Source organism: Geospiza fortis, unplaced genomic scaffold, assembly GCF_000277835.1.
Source record: "Geospiza fortis unplaced genomic scaffold, GeoFor_1.0 scaffold301, whole genome shotgun sequence".
Lineage (NCBI taxonomy): Eukaryota > Metazoa > Chordata > Aves > Passeriformes > Thraupidae > Geospiza > Geospiza fortis.
In genome coordinates, this window is record NW_005054490.1 from 1,013,416 (window position 1) to 1,039,857 (window position 26,442).

The 26,442-nt window shown below is 36.9% G+C and overlaps 1 protein-coding gene across 1 annotated transcript; it reads left to right on the forward strand.

Moving 5' to 3' along the window:
* The first annotated feature begins 1,140 nt into the window (after positions 1 to 1,140).
* On the forward strand, positions 1,141 to 20,235 carry ZBED4 (zinc finger BED-type containing 4). Its single transcript, XM_005428520.2, has 2 exons — positions 1,141 to 1,217; positions 14,949 to 20,235. The coding sequence occupies exon 2, from the start codon at positions 15,346 to 15,348 to the stop codon at positions 18,862 to 18,864; it is 3,519 nt and encodes a 1,172-aa protein (XP_005428577.1). The 5' UTR covers positions 1,141 to 1,217; positions 14,949 to 15,345; the 3' UTR covers positions 18,865 to 20,235.
* The last annotated feature ends 6,207 nt before the right edge of the window (positions 20,236 to 26,442 follow it).

Here is a 26,442-nt window from a genome sequence, read left to right on the forward strand (position 1 = left end):
GCACCGTGCCTCTGGTGGGTCTGTGTCTCCTTGGCTGACACCTTCCTCTCTGCATACATTATTTAAATGCTGCTGTAATAGGGATAGCTACAGTATCTCAACAGTCAAATTAGCCAGCAGCACAGCTGTGGAGGTGTTCAATTGCTTAAGAGGCTCTATAGAAGTGTTTTTAAGTAAAAAATGTCAGTAAGAGAAGTGACACCTAGTTCATTTCGTGAGGCACACTAAGCCAGTCATCAGGACTGTTTGCCCTCTGAGAGGTGATCTCCTTCCTGAAGAAAAAAAACCCCTAAGTGTGGGTATATATATGCATGCGTGTGTGTATATATTTATGTAGTGTTAAACATCTCAGTCTGGTTAAGAAGAGTAATCACTGTAATATAAGAGAGAATGCATTGTAGATTATGGATTTTCTAAGGTGGCAAAATGTTTTCTTGGTTTGTTGGGTTGGGTTTTTTCAGTGTACTGGGTCCTCTGCACTATGGCACTCATGTCTGTATATTGGTGAGAACAGTGGGACTGAAGTTGCGAAACTCAAAAAAGGTGTCCTGCAATAGACTGCTTTGGTCTGTTTAGTTGCTAAGTCAAAATACGTGATCTAATATGCTCCACTTGCAATCACTCCCTTCTCATACATGGGGAATGATAATCTTGTGTTGATTCTGTGCTATTGCATGTTGATTAAAACACGTGGTTGGTGCAGTGTATAAGCAATGTGTTTAGCTTAAGAAGAGAAGGTGCAGCAAGGTGAATCCTGTAGTGCATGGAAAGGTGTCAGCAAGCTCCTTTGAAATCTTGCATGTAATGTAGACTCTGTTTCATTCAGCATAAGCATAAAAAAATGGAGCAGTGCTAAAATGAATACAAAAATTTTACTTTTAAATTTTGTCTTAGCAATCCTCTGAGGGTTTTTTATTATGTTTTTAATTTTTATTTTGCTTTGGAGCTCTAGAAGTGATAATGTCTGATTTTTCTTGATAGCTGTGAGGGCTAGAGATTTGAAAAAAGGTGAGAGTCATAGTAAGTGCAGCTTCTGGAGCTGTCACCTAAAGAGAAATTTGAAACATCCCATGAGTTGCCACTGTGACAGTTAATGTGTTTAAAAAATAATAAAAGTAATTACTTTCTTCTTTTCCTTAGATACAATCATCTCATTAAGTTTGAGTAGCAAGTATTTAACCTCAAATGAAGCCGCCTGCCTGCAGTGGAACAGATGTGTAAGTTTGTTTTTCTCAATAAACTAGTGAACAGCTTGTTTGTTTTGGGTCTTGTATCATTATTTTTATTAATTTAAAGGAAGACAATGGAAAAAGGGAATGAATAATTGTATGCCTGTGCAGTGACTTGTATGGAGCTTAATAATTTAGCAGGAGGTTTGTATGAGTGCCTGAGCCTTAAAAATTAAGTTTGGAAGCCTAGATATCTTTAGAGTGGTACAGAAATAGTAACTATTTTATGATTTATGGGGCATCTCTTACTCTGTGGTATCAGCTGGCATGTATACATCCTTACCCTGAATTACACTGTTTAAAAAGGGGAGATAACTTAGATGCTGCATTCATACTGTACTCAAATTACAGGTGTCTTAATCAAATTTTATGTCTTCACTGAGTGAGTTAGTTTTAATATTTTCTTCTAGGAATTTCGTCTGAAAATATTAAAGCATTATATATTCCATTTGAGCTTTTGAATAAAGATTTTTTGGAACGCCTGAGATTCCTGAGTAAGATGCCATAGATAAAAAATTGTCCATATGAAGATAAGCATTTATGTGTGGAGTAACAATAAATGTTGTTCTTGTATAGTGTTTCAGAGCTTTCTATTCATTTCTTATCCCATCCTCTCTGTGCCCTGAATAAAATAGTTAAATTTTTAAGCCATCTGTATTATTGGTTAAGATGCATGCAAGCAAGAGATGGAGAGAATGTTTAAGATGGAGAAAATGTTGAGCTTGGACGTCTTGTTGGGGTCATAGAATCAGAATAGGGGACCTCTAAAGACCACCTAGTCAAACCCCTTGCCATGGGGAGGGACATCTTCAACTAGACCATATCACTCAGAGCCCCATGAACCTGGCCTTGAGTGTTGCCAGAGATGGGGCATCTACTGCATCTCTGGGAAACCTGTTCCAGCATTTAACCACCCTCATTGTAAACAAACTGTTCCTTATATCTAGTTTGACTCTACCCTCTTTTCATTTAAAACTACGCCCCTTTTCCTATCATGACAGACCCTACTAAAAAGTTTGTCCCCATCCTTTTTGCAAACTCCTCTTCCTGAAAAGCTAGTCTAAAGTCTCGCTGGAGCTTTCTCTTCTGAACAACCCTAACTTCCACAGCCTTTCCCTGTAAGACTGTGGTCTCTGTAGGAAGAGAAAATTAAAAGTATGATTCAGATTCATTCCGTGAAGGAAACTTTTCTTAGGTGACACATACAGAAGAAGTGGGAGATTTTGTTACATACTGAATCTGCCTGTGGATTGTTCTTCATCAGTCCAAGCAAAAATGAGCTGCTAGTGCTTTCCAAACACAGAGGAGAGCTGAAGAGCAGGAGAGAGTAGTTGTTGTTTGTACCAGCCTCCCAGGTCAGTTTTAGACCACTGTAAAGGAATCTGACAATGTTTTTTTTTTCTAGAATATCCAAAAGTTCACTCTCCATGTAGTTAATGCTGTATTCTAATATACTCATCTCAAGGTCATTGAATGCTTTGCATGGTTTCATTATATGATGTCAGGCACTGTAGTATATTATACTTAAAGTGGCTTTCCATTGTGACTCTCAAAGTTAAATGCCTTCAATGAAAATAATCCACTTTAGTACTACCTGTCTAATGAAAATGAGTGTCTGGTCTTTGTACATTCAAGAACTATTTCTTGATTTATAGTCCCATATGAAATAATTGTTGACTGCAAGCTCAGTGTTCTGATAGATCCTTTCTTAATCTGTGATTAAAGCAGCACTCTGTTGACAGTGGGTACCCTAAAAACAGAAACTTATCTAGAGCTGCAGTCTCCTGAGAACAAAGACTCTGCTGTCCAGATGTTACCTTTTCTGTTAAAATTTTAAATTTTGGTAGGTCAGCAATGTTACCTTTCTAAGTCTTCTAGCATCCACTGTAAGAATTTGTATTTCAGTGCATATGCTAATTTTTATGTGCAGTTTAGATCATTGAAGAAAATCTAGTTCCTGATTAAAGGGACCTAGTTGTGCTAGATGTGCCCTGAGAAGGTAGGAGAGAACAAAGCAGTGTGAACACTGCTGCCTGTTTGCCTCACACCCAGCTACTGGCTCCTAGCTCACGACAGCTTTTCTTAATATGAGATTTGAGACTGCAAATCCCAGTGCTAAAATGTGGCATAGCTCATGGCATTCATATAATTTTTGTGGTTTTTTTACTCTGTGGTTCCCCTTATTCTTCATCAAAGGTGGAAGCATGATAAGCATGATTTGGGAGCATATGTACAGATGGGAGGAAAAAAAACAACTGAAAGACAAGAATGTAAAACTCATTTCATGGGAGGTTGTCACTTGCTGTGACTTGCATTAATAGCTGCTGAAACAGTGGGAAGAGTGGGTCAGCTTTCAGGGAGTCAAACAGTGTGCAGATTGTGCTGTCAGCAGCAACCTTGCCTTGGTAGTGGGAAACGGGAGAAATTGAGGTTTTGTTCATTTCCTTTTTCAGTGATTTTAAGTTGCCTTCAGTGGCTTACTGAACTGTGGGGAGACCATAATCCATTTATGACAGGAAATACCATGATGCTCATAAAGAACAGGAAGATTCCTCATCCTTTTCTCTACATGTTTTTATTTTGTTTTTCTGTTCCTCAGAAAATATTAGGTTTTTTAAAATAATTATTAATAATAATAGAAATAAAGTGAATGGAAAGGGTTATCCATTTCTTTACCTTTTCTTGTACTAATAGTGTTGTGGATCCTGCTCTGAATAGGATACCCATGTAGTTGTACTATGTAAAACTTATTTAAAAATCAAGTTGCATTACATTAATTAAAGCTCATGAACTGCACTGGTTAGAATAAGTACTACAAAAAGTTTTATTCTTAATTTAAAATTTCTTGTATTTTTTGCTCCTTGAGTAAAACCTTATTTGGTCAAATTAAGATTTGTCTATGGCAGTAGGATGGTTCTTCTATAAATAATTTCGTTTGGGGGAAGAAGCTATTTGTCTCCTTGGGGTGGGAGAGTGTACTTGCTGCTAGTGCTCAGTGTGGTGCTGGTGGAAACAGTGTTTGGTTGCCTGAGTCAGTTAAGTCTTTGCAAAATTTTACCTTACCTTGAAGAAGACAAAGAGAATATATCTCTAAAAGAGGTTAAGAGGATGGAGGCTAGGAACAGGCTGGTTGACAAGTGAATACAGAGGTATGCACATTCATTCTCCCTCCCTCTCCCCTGTTCCATGAATAGGAAGGTTTGTTTTGAGAGGGAGAAGAAGTCTGATAATTGGTTTTTTAAACTGTGATTTCAGAAACTGTCAGATTCTACTGATGAATGTACAGTTTACTTAGAAAATACAGAATGACAAAAAATACTTGGAAGAGGCATAAGATGTTCACCCCTATTGTGGGCATGTGCCTTATGCCTGCATGTGATATGGAAGCTTGGTTTTAAAGTTACCTCTTGGGTTTTTTTACAGTTCTGTAGTCATTGGCAGGGTGGTGAAACTGAGTGTTTCTGAACTCTAATTACTTTGGATAGTATTGTGAATGTTGTTTTCTGTATTATTTAGTAGATTTAGTAAAGAGATGATCTTTTCCTTGCTTCAAAAAAAATCTAGACATGCTTCTTAAGTTTATTACATGAGGAAGAAAGAAGGTACCCTCAGTTGCAAAGATTCTCCAAAGAAATTTTTCTTTTCCATACTGGGTGTCTTCTGACTTGAAATAAAGTTTTGTGACAAAAGAAAGATTAAGGTTAGGTTTAAAAAAATCCCTCTGAAGTATTTAAACTACTGTTCATACTCTTGAAAATATGTTTTTGTGGTTTTGGGTACTATAAATTGCATTTTCTTTCTAACCTTCCTTTGAGTTCACAAGCTTTCCAGGATACAAAAGTTTTAATAGAAGCATAGTATTATGTCATGTTACACATATACAAATATTATTTACGTTGATCATGGAAAACCTCTCAATACCACTGTTGAAACTATATGAGGACATGTAACTAACTGACATCAATGTGAGCCCAGAATTTGGTTGATTGGTAGCTATGAAAGATTTTTAAAACACACATCTTCAGACTTCATCTGGTTAGCATGAAAATAAATCCTGCTATATGGAGGTCTTAGCAGTTTAACAGTTCCAGATAGTTCAATTTTGTATATCAGAAAAATTATAGTTGTAAGAGGTTAATGTAAGATATTCTGCAAAGGACTCAGTTTACATTCTGTGAGGTCTTTTTCTACTTTCTACTTACATGGATGTTTTCAGCAAGAGTTCCAAGAAGACTGACTGCACAAAACATGGTGTGTCTCTTCTGGTTTTTTTTATGTTTTTCATCAGCCAGCCTATTCAGCTTTCTTCTTCACAAGTGCCTCATTTCTTACTGTAATAATCCTTAAAGTGCTTGAAGTTTTACTCTTACTATATTTAAAGATAGATATTTAAGAAAAATAAAACCCACAAAAGTGTATGGTTTTTATTGTGTTGCAAGCTAGGAAGGTAGAGTAGTCAGTAGAAAAATCACTTATCCTAATCCTATCCCTTTTACTTGGTCAGCTGTGTTCTGCATGGGAGGAGAAAGAGAAGATTCTAATGGGCTATTCAGAGAATTGATCACTTGGAGAGAAGAATTGCTAGAGGAGCTTTGCTTTGAATTTTCTGATGCTTTTCTGAAAGCAGGCTGCTGTTCTCTAGCAATATGGAGTAAATCTTTAGTCTTTTGCCTTTCATACTTTTCTGACCTACCTGTTGTTACTGCTGTTTTGGTTGTGTGCTTTTCCTGTTCTGCGGTAATACTGATGCATCTTTCCTACTCTGTTCTTATTTTTATCTTCTCTATTTTACCCTTGTGCTGTGTTACTGCAACCTTCATTTGTCTCCTGTCAGCCCCAAATTGTACAGCATGTGATACTAAAAGCAGCTTTGATGTCCTGCTCTAAAAATGCTCTAAACCAAGCAATGCATGCTTCAGCTGTGTAAAAAAAACCTATTCTTTTCCTTAAGAAAACCAGCTTATTTCTTGTAACATTAAGATTTTCCCCATCATATCAGCATATTTGTCAAAATTATAAAGGATAAAAATATCAAAATAAATGTATAATTTGCTGTAACAACATTGAACTGATGTGTAAGGCTTGGGAAAATACTGCTTAAAGTTTTCATGAAACTATTGCTTAAAACATTGGCATTTTAACAAATAAAAGATCTGATATTTGGTAGGTGTGAAGAATAGCTCAGAAACATATCCTGCAAGTATTGCATGCCTGATAATGAGAGGTAACACTTCAACACTTGAGACAGTTTGGATCCTAGACAAATGTTGACATGATTTACGTGGTGTGATAGATCTGATTTTTATGAGTAATTTCTTAGTAGAAGCTGGGACAAATTATTAGCATGTGTAGAACCTGGGGTTTTTTTTTGTCCTTCATTACAGTGTGCTGCAATGGGAAGTTAGTAAAGGACATGAGAAGAGATATAGCCACATTTGAGATCTGATGGTATTTTTAGTGCACTAAGGAAAAAAAATAGCAACAATTAAAGGCTTATCAGGTGGTTGTAGGTGTGAATAGTGCTACTAATTCCAGTGATACATAATGTTATGTGTGGTGGTAATGCAGTGTGCTTCTTTGTTTTCTTGCTTAAAGTTCGGAGTAATATTGTTTTGACCAGGGTTATTGTTTTGTTGTTGTAGTTTTACATTTTTATTTTACTTTTAAGATAAATGCTGCTCAAAACCATGTGGAATGGGGATTTCTGTGCTATGGGCTTTAACATGTTTAAGAGTGTTCCTTAAGTCCAGGTGGTGGAGGATGATGCTTAAAACATTGGCAGATAAGTGATGAAGATTGATTTCTGCAGAAATAAGGTTGAGCTTTGGCTCAGTAGCCTGTATCAGACACCTGCTTTATTCTTACGCATGCTGTGCAGTGAGCCTGCGTCACTGAGTCTGATAAAACATTTGAGTACTGAGCTTCTTTACAAAACCCGGTGAGCTGAATGGGAGCTTCAAAGTTTGTTAAAGAAGTCCTCCTGTGGACTCACAGGGTGCAGAAAGGACTTCATGCTTTCCAAAGCTCAGAGAGGAGCTGGGGTGTGGCTGGATCCGGTCCAGCCCCAGACTTTTCAACGGGTTTTAGGATCCTGTTAAAGGATCACAGAGGTGTAATTGACCCATTATATGACTTTGTCCTGCAGGATTAAGGATGGCAAGTCATATATATTTATATAAATATATACAATGTATTATGATAATGATTTTTAGATATAAACAATTTACAGAATTATTTACTACACAGTGCAGGAACTGTAACGACTATTATAATATAGTGCACTATGGAGCAGTTGTATTGAAGCAGTTGTATCAAAGCTGGCAAAACAATTAAGTAGATTGATATTACTCACACATAACAATAACCTTGGGGAATTCTCTTTAGCTCAGCCTCAGGGAGTAAGAGGAGTAACCTAGACGGATGTTAGCCATTTAAGGGAGGATTCTCCATACATACACTCCAAGAAGGCTTAGGTCAGAAAACCCTGCATTAAAAATTAGGACTGGGCTTTTATAATATAAAGTGACTGATGATGGTAAGATGTCAGGTCAGATGTCTCCATCTGTGTCAGCTCAGCAGCTTTGGACAAGTTATCAGTAGTATCACTTGTTTGTTCGTTTATCCAGGAACAGATCTACCACACCTTCATCTCACTATCAGGATGTTTAGCTTTGGGACTGATGAGTCAGGCTGGTCTCAGCGTTATTCAACACCAAAAGCAGCATGGTGCTCCTTTCTTCATTTACCACTTGTAGGTTTGCAAACGGCATTGTTCAAGCTGGTTCACAGCATTCCAGGCAGAGCATCGTGCTACAGCAGTAAACAGGGATACCAGAACTGTCAGCCCAATGTAAATAATATACATGCTAACTTCAACATCCTTATTTCTATCACACTTTAATTAATATGAAATGTATAATATTGTATAATAGTAATGTACTATATTTTAAAAGCATTATCTCAATTCTTTTAAGAAGTTTTATGATTGAGGATATGTGAGTGTAAGAACTGAATAAAGAGCTGGATCTTCTTTTTTTAAATAAATATTGCTTTAAAAAATATATCTTCATTTTCACTTTGTCTCTGTTCCAAAGTATTTTTTTTTAATTATGCTGATTTGGAAATCATATTGTTTGTCTTCAGTTTTACCATTGTCATGAATTATTTTCAACCTTTTGCACATTGGAGTATGAGCCAGTGTAGTTTTGTGCAGGCAGAGCTGGCATGCACACTGTGTTGCAGATGATTTAGGGTGTGAGATGGAGATACTGGTACAAAGCTGGAACTTTTAGTTTTAAATATTTTCTGAGGTTTCAGGGACTATTTGAAAATTATTAGTAAACAGCATCCTGTTGACTTCCCATGTTTACAGCAACAAGAGAAGAAAAGAGCTGTACAAATAAAAACATCTTTCAAGAGTAAGAAGCTAAATATGAGGAGTTTAAGTTCATCCAGTGTTAGGTGTTTTCTCTGTGCTGATTTCATTTTAACTCAACGCTGTCCATTTAACAATAGTCAAATTACTAAAATTTTCACTTCTGAGCTGTTACCTTCTTGAAGTATTATTAATTTAGAGGTAGTGGGGAAAATAGAAAACATAGAGAAGAGTCCACTAAACCAGAAAAGTATAACTTGGGCCTAGAAGATCTGTTTTACTGCTTAAAATCATTTGTGTTCACCATAAAATTATTTGATGTTTTGCAGGACAAGAGGCAAGAAAGAGGGGAATATGTAGATTTAGTGTCCATTTTTATCTTTTTAGTCTCCGCTTCAGCTAAATTCCTCCATTTGTAATTAGAATTGAGTACTCATAGTGTAATGGTGAGTGTTATACACCTTGTTATACACCTTGTTACACTGTTATACACCTTGTTTTTTTCTCTGCCTGCAATGACTGATTTAGGCCCCAGCTTACACCAAGCCCTGAGTTTTCCAGTAACATGAAGGGACATGAGTGATCTTTATACCTCAGCAAATCACAGGTCTCTGTGTCGTGTCCTGACAAGTAGCATGAGTGCACAGGGGAGCTCACAGAAGACTATTCATATCAACAAGGAGCAGTGTTCAATTATGGTGATGCTGTTTCTACACTTCATTCCTTTGAGTCCAGATGGAGCATTTGGGGTTGTGGATGTGTGACGTTTTTTACAAAATAGAGAGAAAACCTTTGTAAAACCACAACAGTTACTGGTTTTCATAAGGCCTGCCTTTCAGGTGACTTAAAAGTAATGCTTTTCTCTTCCAGCAGTTCTCTACAAATCATGCTTCCCATGAAGTCCAGAATGATTTGTGTTTTCTATTAAGCCTGGCTTTCTGTACTTTATTCAAGATTAAACTGTTGCATACCTCTAGTTCATGTTTGTACATCTGTGCCAATTCCTGTGAGCTTCTGTGAGACTTGAGACTAGGACCCACCTTGTTTCAGTGTGACTGACATGCCAATTTTGCATTTCTAATTCTGCATTTTTAGTGATCAGTATCTTGCAAATCTCTGTAGTTTCATACAGGTGAGCTAGTACTGATATTTTATCATAGGAAATTTCTATAGATAAAATGCACTGGTTTTAGTTTTCCTTTTTCAAGGGATTTATAACTTTGAAAAGCAGTAAGGTTCATCTGGTGTATAAATTTATACAAATACATTTTGCTGATTTGTTTATGATTTTGGATGTGTATTCTCTGGATTCTTGAGGGGTTTTTTTGTGTGTGTGTTTCTGTTTTGTTTGATTGTTTTGCTTTAGCAAATATTCCCTTATTAGCAAAGTACCTGCCATTGAAGTTGAAGCAAATGATTTCTTAAAGTATGTATTTCTTATTGCTTGTATTGCTTGCTCTGGGGTATTTCTAATGATGCTTGTATATTTCCAAAAATAAATAAGATTAATGCTATTACAAAACTAACATCCGTTTGTGCAAATTACTGTTAATGAGTTTTTATGTACATCTTATGCTCAAAATCTGTCACTTCACATTTTACACGTTTTTTGATAAAACTGTTCTTGCATTTTGCAGGTGTGTCTTTTTATTTACATTACATGGTCTTCAATAATAATGTAATTTTTTTTTGTTTTAAACAATTTTTTCTAGACCAAGATTCTGTGATACAATCAAGTTCATGATTATTGCCTGTCTATTCAATCTAAAATGGTTTAAAGCTTACAGGCCACTCTCTGCTTTACAAAAAACAATCAGCTTATGGTTTGGTGTTCCTGCATACTTTTCATACATCTCCATGTGTTAATGTATGTCTCTGCAATTCAAAAAGACACTAGTGTTTCACTTTTTGCTTCTTTCCTTCGGCAGTGATTTCTACTGGTCATGGCAGTTTGCTGTGGCACTCATGATCAGTCACGTTCTACAGACATTTCTTGTCAACCACTGCATGCTTTCAGTAATCCCATTTTGAATGGGAAATCCTATAAAATGTTCTGTAGGCTCCTTACCACAGCAAACTATAGGAGCTAATAGTCCAGCATAGCGCATTTGAGTAGCCAGTTGTTCTTTAGTTGTGTTTATTTTCTTTGAAGATTGTTTGCTCATTGTGGAGATTTGAAAAGCATAAATCACTTTGAGCTAACTGCCTATAGCTTTTTGTACCTTTGAAAACATTTTCCTTCTTGAATATCCTGTTTGTTTAGCAGTAGTCCTTAATTTTGAGTAGCTTGGGTCCAAGGGTAAATAAGCTATGTAAACGTGGTCATAATCAAATTCATACTTCATTCTAGGTGACTGTGAAATTTTAAAACATCCTTTTTTGTTTCTTATTAAAACAGACTGACTCTTGCATAGAGTTGGCATGGGAGGAGGAGATGAAAAACATCCTTCCTTATGTTTTTGACCCTTAGTATTCTGGGGACTCTATTCTAAAGAAACTTTCAGTTGAACATGCAAGGGTATTTGAAGGGAAGGAGCTTGACTTAATTTTACATGATGTAACATCATAACAAAATCAGAAAATGATGGGGGTTGGAAGGGACCTCGAGATCATCTACTCCAACTTCCCTGCTAAAGCAGGTTCAGCTGGAGCAGGTTGGACAAGATCTTTGTCCAGTCTGGCTTTGAGTATCTCCAAAGGAGCCTCCACAACCTCTTTTGGCAGCTGCTTCCAATGCTCTGTCACTGTCAAAAGAGAAGTTTTTCATTGTTTTCAGATGGTCCCTCCTGTGTTTCAGGTTTGTTCTAGTTAGGCTTCCTCTAACCAGACTGCCCTGCTGATTGCAGCCCTCTGAGCTCTGCCATTTGGCCAGTTCTCAAAGCAACAAAAATAATTCTTAGATGTTTGAAAGAAAATGGAAAAAAAAATACATTCAAAATCTTCTAAGAGGCATTCAGCTTTGGGGATTTCCCAGGCAGTGATTGTCTCCTCTAATCTCAGCTATTTCTGCTCATTTCTAGAAGGCAGCAACAAGGTCGAGAAAAATAAATACTATGTAGTCAGAGACCTATAACAGCCATAAAGTGGACAAGATATAAATATTTTTTCTTGTCTTACATTCAGTCATAAGTACACTAAAATAGTGTAACTGACCACCATCTGTAAGTGCTTTTTAACACTGCTAATAGCATAACTCTGTTAACAGCCTGCAGGCATTTTCACAGCTAAGCATAAATATAGAAATAAAATGTAGCTGCAAAGGGAGACCCTGGTTTAATTGCACAAAAGGAGGACAAAAACCACATGAATGAATAATTCTAGCAGTAAAAACTGCAGTCAGAAACCAAGGATACAGAATAATCAGGAAAGATTTCTGGCCGACCAAGAACAATTTTTTGTCCTAAAGAAGTGAAGATAACAGGGTCAGGAGCAGATGAGATTGCTTCCCACATTTTTTGGTGGAGGAGAGTATGACTCTTAAAAAGACACAGTGACAGCAAGGAGACATACAGAAGAAAGAAGTCTACCACCGTGGTTCCTGCTTCACAGTCCGAACAGCTCCCTCACCTCTTTACCTCAGCTTCAGTAACTAAGACTGTCAAGGACCACAGCCATCAGTATTTAACTACATGGCATCAGCTCAGTGGTATTGTGTACTCAAAGCTAATTTAGGATAAGGTGATTAGGGCCTAAGTGTTTGAATATGTAGTGATAATGGCTGATAATGATTAAGAACTTAACCACGGGCAATGTGTTGTTAATGAATGTCAATCTAGTTAGCGTGGTTATAAAGTTTGCAACTGGTGTTATTTATCAGTTTTTCAAATCTTCCCATCACAGCTGCTTTAAGCTTCACCGTGTTAAGCAGTAACTGCTTATCAGGACAGGGACACTTGAATCGGTTGTGCAGATTTTTCTGTTTAAAGCATAGAATTGGTTTTGCATAGTTAAGAAATTACAGAATCACAGGATAAAGATGTGATTACCTGTTTTGAGTCAAAGAAATTGCACACAGCTTTATTAGAACCCAATGCCAGTGGATATATATATTTATTTTGTGTGAATCTAGCTAGGAATCTGTAATGTCCTTATTGTAATTTGGCACTCCATGCATAATTTATGTTCTGTAAGCCCTGCATCAAGCCACTTGCTTGTGAGCCTTTCTATTCTGTGATCTTAAGTCACAACATCTTATTATATTTTCTTGCTTTTCCTGTTTGCAGTTCAAGCTCCAAATTCACAGATTAGATCAAAGTAAAGATGAAACAAAAAATCCTCTTGAATTGATTGCTATTTTAAAAAGTTGACTGTGTTACACTCTCTCTCTTGTCCCAGATCCACATACGTCCCATATCATCAGTATGTATGTGATCACCAATTTCTGTTTCATTCAATTTTATGTTGAGTCATGTAAATTTAATCTGGCTGCCAGAATTGTTCTCTGATGTGATTTCATAAGCCAAGGGAAAGTCCTGTGTAATGTAAATTTCTTGTAGAAATCTAAGGGTTTTCTTCAAGTTTTTCCCTTCATTATTCTTCATGCTCAACCCTCATACCTTTTGGTATCTGAAAAGAGATTTTTTTTCCCCTGAGAATAAGAAAGAAAGGCACAAGTACTAAAACTCGCACAGAAAGAAAAGCAGAATTGCTCCCTACCTGTTAGTGAGTTCTGACTGCTCCATCTCCCTTTTCTTAAAGTAGCTGCAGTAAGACCATTGCGCCTCCTTTTCCCTGCCCCTTCCCTTGCACCAGAAAAGAAAGGAAGTTATCACAATGATAGGCTTTCCATTCATGAGAAATCCACAGAAAGTGAATGTTTCTAGTTTCTCTTGCAAACAAACCTCAGAGAAAAATTAGTTAAAATAGGTTACAAAGCTAATATGACATTGATCTTGATACAGGGGGGAAATGTCAGTGTGAAAAACAGCCTTTTTAATGTGTTTTGTGATTGTGGCTAATTTTACCATTGCTGATTCTACCATCATAGAATATGCTGATTTGGAAGGGACCCATGAGGATTATCAAGTCCAACTCCTGGCCCTGCACAAGACACCCCAAGAATCACCCCAATTCTGCCTGTGTTTTAGCAACACATAAAAGTTGTGGAAAATGTTTAAAATAATTTAAATTTGTGTTTTGGCTTCAGCTGTGGAGAGTTTGTTCCATAAAATTCAGTTTGCAAATAATTGCAATGCATATTGTAGCATCACCAATATGATGGCCAAAAATGTTTGTTATCTTTAATGAAGGCATCAATAACTGCATTAATGACAAAGAAGAATAAATGAGAAAGGGTTTGGCAAAATTTAAAGTTCTAATATAGTTCGGTGGGGAAAAAAAGTGACTGATAAATGCAGACAGCTTCTTCATATTTGTGAGGGACTACTCTGTTCCAGTTTTTGAGGCTGCTGTTGCTCTTTTGTATAGAACTTTATATGCAATGTCAAAAACCTACTCTTTGTACTAGAATTGGTGGTGAATAATCTTTACTCACAACTGAAATTAGCTGTCTTGTTGTAAATGGGCTTTTGAATGTAACCTTTGGGCATGTGAGGGACTTGAGCTGGCAGTGCTGCACTAGGCACCAGCATGTGCAGCTCTGCTTGTCTTTGCTTCTGAGTGATGTTGCTACACTTTTGGAAGACCTCTCTGTCTGTATGGCATTACAGCTCCATTGTCCTAAATTAAACTTTTCTGTTTTTAATCAGGAAACTCTAAAAGTAGCTTGTTTCTATAGCATGTTATTGTCTGGCAGTGTTATGGCATGAACACAAATGTGTGACTATGATCAGAAGCAGAGTGATTAGTGTGACAATGCTGAACACCCTTACAGAAGTTACTTGTTTTCTTCTTAAAGACTGCTGTCAGTAATGGTGGGCTCACATGTACAGGACTGTGATACAACATTTGATTTTAAGGACATATTTCTGTGTTAACGTAATTAAATGCCTGCTTGTGTTCATATATATCAGTAGATATAGACACCTATGCAGTTTTTGGGTTTAGATGTGTGTGTGTCCTTTGGTATATGTGTGCATGCAGTGGTTGAATGATGATGTAGGATAGGCATAGGTGTGTGCGAGCAAGTATGAAAGTGATGCTTGGACTCTTTTTGTCAAAGTTGAACCAAAGCTGCATATGTAGACACATATTTTCCTACAATAAATGTATCAAGTAAATGTTGGGCTTTTTCCTTTTTTTTTCAATAGTACATTGAATTGTTTTTATCTCAAAAGAGAAAAAAACCGAAACACACAGAATACCTAGTGCCTGCTTTCATTTCACTTTTACTGTAGTTCTTTAACGTGTGTTAGTCAACTTTGTCTTCTGATTTTTTTTTGTAGGTGGTGTAAAAGAATCTCAATTGCCCAATCAAGATGAACAGAATGGCTTTCTTCAACAAGAAAACAGAACATCCATTTTTTAGGATTATATGTACAACATGAAGCATTTAGCAGTAGCTGTCTTTGAGAACATTCATCTATGACCTGAAATGTCCTGATCCTAGGAAAAAAATGGGATTCCATTAATTAAGTCTATAATTTTTAAATGTATTTTCATGACTAATTATATTTGCTTATGCACAACACGGAATTCTTAAACCAGAGGTTATTTTAACACATGCACACATTTTGTTTTACATTCAATATACAAGATACATAATTTTAATCAAATTTTAAATAATCTTTTAAATTATCTATATTTATTCATAAATGAAGTCTTGGCAAGAATTTATCATCCATGGACATGAGTAAAGCAGATTGCCCCGGAATGGATGATACTTTTGTATTGGGTAAAATCAATAACTTGAAAGTAGAGCAAGAAGACGACAGCATTAACTGTACTCTAGAAAGAACGGATATAAAGACAGAACAAGATGATTTCAAACATGCGGACAGCAGTGATGAACAGGAAGACAAAGAAAAGAACTTCATTACAAACAACTCTGGCAAATATTTGTCTACAGAAAATGAAGATGATTATGGATCTCTTTTTTCTCAGTATAGTAATACGCTGTATGATGTAGCAATGGAAGCTGTGACACAAAGCCTCCTTTCTAGCAGAAATATAAGCTCCAGAAAAAAGTCACCTGCTTGGAACCATTTTTTTATATCTCCTAGAGATAGCACTAAAGCAATATGTATGTACTGTATGAAAGAATTTAGCAGGGGTAAAAATGAAAAGGACCTGAGTACAAGTTGTCTCATGAGACACGTGAGGAGAGCACATCCCACTGTACTAATTCAAGAAAATGGAACTATGCCAGGTATATCTTCCTTTTCTTCATCTACATTATTGCTGCCGCCTCAGTCTGCAGATGTTGGAGATCTGAGTTCTATGTTATCCCCCATAAAACTGGTCAAGAAAATGGCTTCTAAAATACCATCTCCAGATCGAATAATTGAGGAATCTGTTTCTATTGTTTCTTCTGAAGAAATATCAGACCTCTCAGTTCCTGAAAAGTGCAGCAAAGAAGAAGTCATGGTTGGTTCATCTCCACAGCAAGCCAACAGCCAATATGATGACACTGTTGAGAATGTAGCAGAAAAAGCAGTTGTAATTCCAAAGAGTGCATCAGGTTCTAGAAGGAGATCTGCTGTCTGGAAACACTTCTATTTGTCACCTCTAGATAATTCTAAAGCTGTTTGCATCCACTGCATGAATGAATTCAGTAGAGGAAAAAATGGAAAAGACCTAGGAACGAGTTGTTTAATAAGACACATGTGGAGAGCCCATCGTTCCATTGTCCTGCAAGAGAATGGGGGTGGTACCAGCATACCACCTCTCTACACTGCACCTCCTACTCTCTTGCCTTCTTTACTACCATCAGACAGTGATCTGAATTCTATGTCATCCTCTCCTGGAAAACTAATGAAAGAACCAACTTCTGTTTCCTCTTCTCCAGACAGAATCTCCGAGGAGATCCATACTAATCTCACTTCTGGAGATACTCTAGTGGAAGACTCAATGCTGTCATCTTCTGATGATATAGGTGAAGTCTCCTTTGTTTCATCTCCTGAAAAACAGTGTGAGGGATTAGGTCCACTAATATTTGAACCTACTGCTGTGTTTCAGCAAAATAAAAGGATTATGAAAAGGCTTAAGTCAGAAGTCTGGCACCACTTTTCACTCTCACCTGCAGACAGTTTAAAAGCAGTATGTAGATACTGCAGTTGTATGATAAGTCGTGGTAAGAAAGGAGATGTGGGCACAAGCTGCTTAATGAGACACCTATATAGACGCCATCCCGATGTAATTGGAAACCAAAAGAGCTTTCTCGATGTGAGTTTGGCAAATTCACCTTATGCCACTTTGGCTTCTGCAGAATGTTCATCCTCAAAGTTGACTGACTTGCCTACAATGGTTACACATGATAATCAAATTATATTTCCTGTTAATAGTAAGAAGACCTCAAAACTGTGGAATCACTTTTCAATTTGTTCTGCAGATTCAACAAAAGTAATATGTACACACTGTGGACGTATAATAAGTAGGGGGAAAAAGCCAACAAACCTAGGCACAAGTTGCCTTCTAAGACATTTGCAGCGGTTTCATAACAATGTATTGAAAACTGATGTCCCAGAGACAGTGTTATCCTCATCTACGGATAATCACATGCCACTCCGCACAGAATTACTAGGATCTTCAAATTTTGATGAAACCAATGACAAGTTTTGTGACTCTCATCCAGTTGCCAAAAAAATCACAAGTCTTGTAGCCGAAATGATTGCACTTGACCTTCAGCCATATTCTTTTGTAGACAACATTGGCTTTAACAGGCTGCTTGAATATTTGCAACCTCAGTATTCTTTACCTTCTCCATCTTACTTTTCTAGGACAGCAATTCCAGATATGTATGATAACGTAAAACAAATTATTATCTCACATCTTAAAGAAGCTGAAAGTGGAGTGATCCATTTTACATCTGGGATATGGATGAGCAACCAAACACGAGAATATCTAACCCTGACCGCTCACTGGGTAACATTTGAGTCTTCATTTCGACCACAGTGTGAGGATTACCATTGTTCAGCACTATTAAATGTATCACAGATCGACTGCGACTACAATGGAATCAGTATTCAAAAGCAGCTAGAATACTGGTGGGAAACGTGGATTACTTCCATTGGACTTCAGATTGGGATTACTGTTACTGATAATCAGAGTATAGAGAAAACTTTAAATGAAGGTGATCATTCAAGTGTACAATGTTTTAGTCACACTGTTAATGTAATTGTAAATGAGGCTATTAAAAGCCAGAGAATGGTTCAGAATTTGCTTAGTATTGCAAGGAAGATCTGTGAACGCGTCCATCGGTCAGCAAAAGCAAAAGAGAAGTTAGCTGAGCTGCAAAAAGAGTATGAGTTGCCTCAGCATCAGCTAATACAAGATGTTCCATCCAAGTGGAATACATCATTTCATATGCTTGAACGCCTTATTGAACAGAAAAGAGCAATTGATGAAATGTCAATAGAGTGCAGCTTCCGGGAGCTGATAAGCTGTGACCAGTGGGAAGTCATGCAGTCAGTGTGTCACGCTCTCAAACCTTTCGAAGCTGCAAGTAGGGAGATGAGTACACACATGTCTACTCTAAGCCAAGTGATTCCAATGATTCATATACTTAACAGGAAAATAGAAATGCTTTTTGAGGAAACTATGGGCATAGATACTATGCTGAAATCTTTGAAAGAAGCTATGGTGAGCAGATTGTCCTCCACGCTTCATGATCCAAGGTACATTTTTGCTACACTTCTGGATCCCCGGTATAAAACGTCGTTATTTACAGAAGAGGAGGCTGAACAATATAAACAAGACTTAATCAGGGAGCTGGAAATAATGAGTTCTACCTCAGATGATGATAAACTTGTTTCCAATGGATGTGATATAGGTTCACCATCTACAAATTCTTACGGGGAAGATAATCTCTGGTCACTCATGGGTGACATGAAGAAAACAAAAGACCTGAAAGAGAGAGCAAAGTTACCAGAGGAAATGGTGCTTTCTTACTTGGAGGAAGAAGTGCTTGAGCATAACTGTGATCCTCTAACTTACTGGAACTTTAAAAAGTCATCTTGGCCAGTACTGTCAAAATTGGCTGTCAGGTTCTTGGGTTGTCCACCAAGCATTGTTCCTTCAGAGAGATTGTTCAATACATCCAATGAAAGCAACAACTTTAGTCAGTCAAGGTTAATGATTGAACACTTTGAAAAGCTTATCTTTTTGAAAGTGAATCTTCCTTTAATATACTTCCAGTATTGAAACTAATGAACAAACTGCTAGACTAAATTTATTGTTGCTCACTGGATATTAACTATCTGTAACTTGGATTTTTAAATTGCTCCAGTAGGGGCCATGTATGACATCTAATCAGTGACTATAATTCCAAATTTTAGATTCATTTTTTTCAGCTTTCAATATGTCTACATGTGCCTTATTCATAGTACTTCAGGCCAGATATTGTATATATGTTTTTTAAAAGTTCACACTAGAGATAGCCTGTCTCGTCAAATTATACAAAATTATGTAGGTTTTAATCCATAATTGTAAATGAACTTTAAAAAGCTCAGTCATTTGTTTTAATAGAATGGCAAAAAAAAGAAAAAAAAAGATGTAAACAGTTCTATTCTGTAGTTTTTTATTCAATTATTATGTAAAAACCATAAACCAGGTACTGTATTTTAGTTGAACATTGCTTTAATTGCAAGAAAACAGGTTTTGTAGTTGTCAAAAGAAAGCTGTACGTGAAAGATGGGGTTCAAGCTGTCTTTCTACCATATGATGTTTTTAACTGCAAGCCCTAAAGTACTTAAAGGATTAAGAAGACTTATTGAGGAAGATGTGTTTACAGGAGACTGTTGACTTAATATCTGAAAATAAATCTTAAATTTAACATGAGATGGAACGTCACTTATACAGCAATCTGTAGTAAAACTTCCCATTCTGGGTTCTCCTGTTCAGGCTTTACATTTTAAGTGAATTACAGAAATATTCTGGGTATTTATAAAAGGTCTTTGGAAGTTCTCTCAAAGTTTGTGAATTAATGCTTATTATTTAATGCTGTGTTAAAAAAAGGCAAGAAACTTACCAAGAAGACTCTAATGTCATTCTGAAGCCTTTTCTAATTTTCAGTGCATCAAAACTATAAGGTCCCTATTGTAAAAATTGAGCCCTTCCTCCTAATGTAATTTCAGTTGTGTAGAACAGCCTTTCTTAAAGCTCCTAGTACAGAAATAACTCATCTTCTGGTTTTCAGTAATAACCTTATGGATATGGTGCACTGCTTAGAACTTTATGTAGTAGGGTTGATTCCTGACTGTTGGTGTCCATCAGGCAAATGGGATACAAAGCCTTTAAAGCTTCAAACAGGATGGAAAAAATAGCCAGCATTTTAATTTGAAAGGAACATTCTCCTTAGTTTTTCTCTAGAAGGACTTATCTTTTAATCTCAGTTTTCATTGAATACATTTTTGGGAAACAAGTCATCATTTGCCTATGACCTTTTAGAAAAGTTGTAGCTTTGTTAAAATACTCTACCTATGCCTAATCTAATTTTGCATTTACTATGTTTTAGTGTATTTATAAATGGTGAACTCAGTTTCTGAAATTAAACATTTTATTTGCAATTTTCCAGTGGTAGTCAACACTGCCTTTTATTTTCAGATGGATTTAAGACAACCATTGACTAAAAATTAATTCAAACAATTGTAATCATAAATATGCCACAGAACAAGCTGTTTGAAAAGACAGGTTTTCTGTTTAGCTCTTTGGACTTGAGCCTGGATTCTGCTTCTTTTCATTTTCCAAAAGCTGTTCTAACTTCAGGATGATTGGTTGAATTACTTCCCAAGTGGCTCTGGTTTCCATGTGTTGTTTATCTAAACATTTTACAGTTTCAGGTATTTTAAGTGTTATTCCATCATGTTATGTTTATATCCATACAATTTAAGTAAATTACTACATAGTGCACTTGGGCAAGACTAATACTGCTTTTTTCCCTGCAGTATTTTAAAAGATAATGTTTAATTCTATCAACAGTCAGCATCTCTTTGTTCTTCTAGAGTTAAATGAGAGCAGCACACATTTTTCTTGCAGTAATAAAACAATTTGGTCTAGTTTAGATGTAGCTGGAAGTAGGTGAGTTTGAAGCAGCTTATTGGGAAACATGTTAAAATGGTTACTGGTTAATTATTATCTCAGTTTTTTGCTCCTACATTTTAACTGTGAATATAACCTTGACCCTTGTAGAGGAGATTTTTAATCTCTCCAAACCAGTGGAGAGGAGAGAGGATGAAAAAAACATTTTTCTTTATAAACAAGTGATACAATTTTCACTCAAGGCTTGAATGTAAATACAGGCTATGACTTAAAGCATTATGGAGTCACATCAAACAAGGAGGAATGCTGGCAGTGAATAAGCTCACCTGAAAATCACAGCTCTCATCACAGCTCTCAGGACTCAAGAATCTTGGCTCCTCTGAAGGGAGTCTTTGCTGTAGCTCCTATCAAACTCCCTGCATGGAAAGCTGTAGTGATGGCATTTTGTAGTCCAAAATCTACTTCTTAGTCATACAGATAATTAATTGTATAGTCGTGCTTTTTGTCAAAACATCCCGAGAACACAAGAACTAGTCACTATTTTTAAAAGTAAAATTTCATCGTTACTCTATTTATACCTGTGATTTCCCTTTTTCATTTTGGTTTCATTTGGATTTTTAAAGGGCTTAGTTCTTAAGACCGCACTGTTTCAGTGTCAGCTTGGTTAAGAATGAATTAAAGGCTTATGTTAGAATTTTTTTAAGATAATATGCAGGCCCAAAAGACCTTAAAATTGAAGCACTTAAATAAAAATAAGGGAAACTGAGAACATAAAGGTGCTGTTTTCAGTTGTAAGCCTTGATCCTTCTATAGGAGTTACAGGAGCGTCTCCTTCAGATCAGACACTGCAGCCTGTCACAAAAGAATGATTCCAAAAGAAGGGCTGAAAGCTTTCATTGAAGCTTGAGGTAAGTTATTGAGTGACTGTGTTTTATGTTGGGTTTGCCTTATTATTTTTAAGGCAAATTCTCAATGGTTGCTAAAATTTAATGGTTTTACAACCCTTCTTATATTTGTAATAGATAAGATCTCCCCCCCCCGCCCCCCAATTTTTACAGTGCTTTCCCTCAGACTAATAGTGGGAGTTCTCATCAACCTGTGTTTGTGCACCGATCCCTGTGGCAGCAGACAGTTCCCTGAGGCATAACATGGTGACCCTGCAACAGTGATACATAAACAGATACTTTCAGTACATTAGCAGCTTCAGAAATAAATTTAGTAAGCAGACACTTTTTTTCAGTGTTAGCATAGAAAGTAAAGTGTAGATGATACTTGGTCATCATAAAAATCGTAAAGCTTTCGCTTCTTTTAAAAGTAGGCAGGTGTGGCAACTATACAGAAAAAATAGTTTTTAGTAATAAAGGTAGGAAGGGGAAGAAGTTGAGATCTGCAAGAGCCTTTTCAAAGAACTCAGGTCTTGTGAAGGGTATATAATGGAAAGTGTCTATTGAGATGTATATTATGCTTCAGAAACCTGAGATAATGCTTCCCCCACATTTGTTTGTTTTTATTTGGAATTTAGTCAGTGAGCATTTACAACCAATACTCATAGTTTCCCCTTGCTTCCCAAAAGTAGCTTCTGAATTTATAAAGAACTGAAATCTTAACTAGAGCAGTGTCAAGACCAGTGTAAGGATGTAATTGATTGAATTGATGACAGCTCAGAGTAGGTGTTTATAGTTTTTGAGATTTCTCCCTTAAAGTAGCTATTTTTTTTCCCGCCATTACTCAGAGCTGACCGTATTAAATTTTCATTTCATTACCTCCAAACATAGGAAAATTAAATACACACACACACACACATATCTATAATACACAATTAACAAATAACACTTTCTAGTTTTAGATTATTTAGATTTTGTAAACTAAGCATTTTACTTTTTCACAAACATATTCATCTTTTGCTTTATTCTTAGCAACAAGAAGGAGTGATTCTTTACCTTCTTGGTTTCATTGCAAAGCTGACCCAAAAGTGATTTCATAAAATGAGTATGCCAACCAGAAATAGTGACCACAGTGATGTCCCTGACTCAGGTATCAACTTGGGTTCTAAGGATGGGATCTTTGCTTAAGTTGTCCCTGACTCTTTTATTTAATCTATGAACCAATGCCTTCTTCCAGCTTCCTAAGTTGGCAGTTTTAAAGGAAAAGGTGGACTCCATTTCAGGCAGCAATTTTTATCTTATACTTGGCACAGACAGATGAAGCCTTGGTACAGAACCAAGGACAGCTGTAGCTGAAATAAAGTAGAATTGGTGAAAGACTGCCTATAACAGTAAGATGCAGAATTTCGAAAGAAACACTGGCTTCCCTTTATATCATAAAGGTATGAAATGAGCAACCAAAAAGTAGTTATAGTTGCTCATGGTTATCTAAAGAGCTGATCTAAAGTAGCAGCATACAAAAATGGACCAGTTACACTTTGAAATCCTACATATATAAATAGGAAATGAAGAAAACCTTTGTAGAGATATTTGTTATTTAGCATAAGGAATTTTTGCAAATATCCTTTTAATCTTTGGTGTCACATGTTAAGCAGGTAGTGATGCATTTCATGTCTCACTGTTTAACAGCCTCTTAACATTAGTTTTGGCATAGTTGAGACTAATTATGTAACCAGCTCACTGAGATAGTTGTGGCTAAACACTCTTGCTTACATCAATGATAAGCTCTGCTTGATGAAAAATTTTCTTTTCTTGCGAACAGAAAGTGAAGTCACTTGTAGAAGAAGGAGCCTTTGAATACTACAAAGGAATGCTCTTTGAGGGTGGTGCTAGAATGGGAGTATGTAAGTCTGAGCACATGTAGTAAAGGCAAGCAACATTAGGCTATGATTTCTGGAATTTCTGTGTAAGTTATTAAAAATGCTGTCAGATGCAAGGGAAACACTCTCTTTTGCATTGAAGTTGATACAGCAAACCAATGCTGAGAACTTGTAGCCATTTCCATGTTTCTTAATATTAGAAGAACTAGAAATATCCAGGAAAATAAGAATGGTCCTGGAACAACTGTAACTGCAGGAGCAGCAGCACAATCTCAAGCTTTGTTCTGAATGTGTAACCTGTATCACTAAGAGGATGTGTGAAATGGCCAGGGAGCAAGAAAAAGGAGTGTGCTCAATGTTTCAGAATGCATTGCACAAATAGATTGCATTGAGGTTGTGTTCTGATGGATAAACAAGGTTAGAACCTGAGATGTGATCTGTTTTTTTCCTCAGTGGTAGCAGATAAATGTATTTGATGTCAGATCCAAGACAACCATTCTCCATGTCTCCTCACCCCAATTTAGATCAAGAAGAAGACCCACAGCAAGTACTTAGGGCAGGTACAAGATATATATAGTCTGATTTTTTCCAGCTCTTGATATTAGAGACTTTGTGAACTGCAAGTTGTTCCTTGATCTTTAGTTCTTCTGATTCTTGATGCAAGAGTCACCTTTGTTTTGAAGCAGCTTTTACTTTCAGCTTCCAGAAATGTCCTCTATTGGCAAGTTCCACAACATTTTTTTCATGCAATTTCTTTATTTAGTTTTATAACAAGAATGTCCTACATCTCAGGCTGTAAGACTCCGATTATTCACCTTCTTCAAGTGAAATGGCATGGTGACATATGTTTGTCCAAATAATCTGTTGGACTTTTATAGGAACAAGCATTGCTTCCAAGAAATTAAATCAAACTTAAAAGAGCAATGTATGATGCTACACAACATTTGACTCTTGGGGAGTTTAAACAACACACCCTGAAATAAATCTCATTCTACACCAGCATTATAGATTAACTGTACTATCTTATTGCTTTATTTAGGTTAATTCAACCTTCAGTTACTTCAACATGCTCACCTTATTTCTGTTTTTATTAAGAAAAGCTGAACTTTATTGTAATCAGTCAAGTCAAAAGGTATTTTTCTTTTAAGAACTTAAATAAGCATGAGAAATTTATTAAAGTCCTTTCAAAAATCCCAAGTTTTCAGTCACTGTCCTCCTACCTGCCCCATTCATTCTCTAACCTGATGCTTCCTCCTGATGCAGTCACCCAAATGCAGAACTTGTACTACCCCACTTCAAGTTTGTAGAAGGAGCAGGAGACTTCCTTTATGCCTTCTTGTATTTAAGGGAACTTAAACTCACTTTTTTCTTCCATGCAAGTACACTGAATATTAATTTATATTAAAGGAGAAAAGAAGCTCTGTTTTTCTTGTGGAGCTAAAGAAAGGCAACACAAGACTTGGAGATGAGAAAATTAATTTAAGGAGAGATGGCTTTAGTTTCTGTTCCAAGGATTGCTTGTTTTATTCAAGCAGGCTTTAGGGAAAAACTGCAGTAATCTTCATCCCAGTTTGCCAGCTGCCCCTGCTTATTCCAAGTGAGGGCCACCATGATAGTCATGGCCTGTGTCTGAGGCAGTTACCCATAGAATCATAGCTAGAAAGGAACACATGACTTGGAAAGGACACACAAGGATCATCAAAGTTCACTCCTGGTCCTGCACAGGACATCTCCAAGAGACACACCATGTGTCTGAGAGTGCTGTCCAAACACTTCTTGAACTCTTTGTCAGGCTTGGTGCTGTGACCACTTCCCTGGGGAGCCTGTTCCAGTGCCCAGCCACCCTTTGGGTGAAGAACCTTTTCCTATAATCCAAATTAAACCTGCCTTGATACAATGATGTTACAGAGGTCATACAGCCACAGGTACTGTGGTGTTCCATGCACTGCCTGGGTCACAATCTAGCCCTTTTAGCTACAAAACCAAAGTTGCAGATTTTCAAACTAAGCACTCTCAATAACCACAGATGGAGGACAAGATGTAACAGTACACAAATAAACTTCAGACACTCTTCAAAACTGCAATTCAGTATCTCTTTCCTGTCTCCTTGTATGTATTTTATCTTTCTCTACCCCAAACAGAGTGAAACAGCAGTTTGAGCTGATTGCTTCTATTTCCATGGGTGATGAGGCTGTGAACAGTAGTAGACCTGAGCTCCACAGCTGATCACTATCACTGGTTAAAGTCCCACAGGCAGCATGCACACACCAAAGTCTGTGGAAGGATTCTATGATGTGAATATGAAATTCAGCAAGATGAAACTCTTCAAATACCTCGTGTACATATTCAGTGCCACTTCAGACAGTAGCTTCAGATGCCTATTCTGCAAACACAGTGGCCCTAGTTTTTCTCTGTAGGTGACAGAAGCAAGTTACTGCAGAGGGATTCTGACAGCCAGAGATTGGGAAAGCTGGAGCAACCACACAGACATTTGTATACACCTGGGCAGAATAAATTCAAGTTTGGGTTCTTGAGTTGTGGATTCCAGTGTGGGGGAGTTACATAAGTCAGTGATTAGCCTTAACATGAAGACCCACCTACGTCCTTAAACAAAATTTTCCTTTGTGTGGTTCCAAATTTGCAGCTATTTGCACATGTATTTCCTTCTGTCTCTTGGGAATTGTTTGATGTTTAAACTGGCTCTGGAGGAAGCTAGGTTTTCTTCCAAAGACAAGTCAAATAGATAATACTTGAATGATTTAAATTTCAAGAGCGGCCAGAGACTGGACCAACAAGTTCTGCAGGTTGCTTTTGCCAGATCTGCTCAGGCCAAGGAAGCCTGGGCAACAACAGCCACCCTCGAGGGAGCAGGCCCCACCCCACCAGATCAGTTCCACTGATATGTAATCTAGATGACAAAAAGAAAACATGGTCCTAAAAACTGAAACTTGCACAGGTAAAGGTAGTTCCTGAATCAA

Coding starts and splice junctions, on each gene's coding strand:
- ZBED4 (XM_005428520.2), top strand. CDS start 15,346: ATGGACATGAGTAAAGCAGATTGCCCCGGAATGGATGATACTTTTGTA.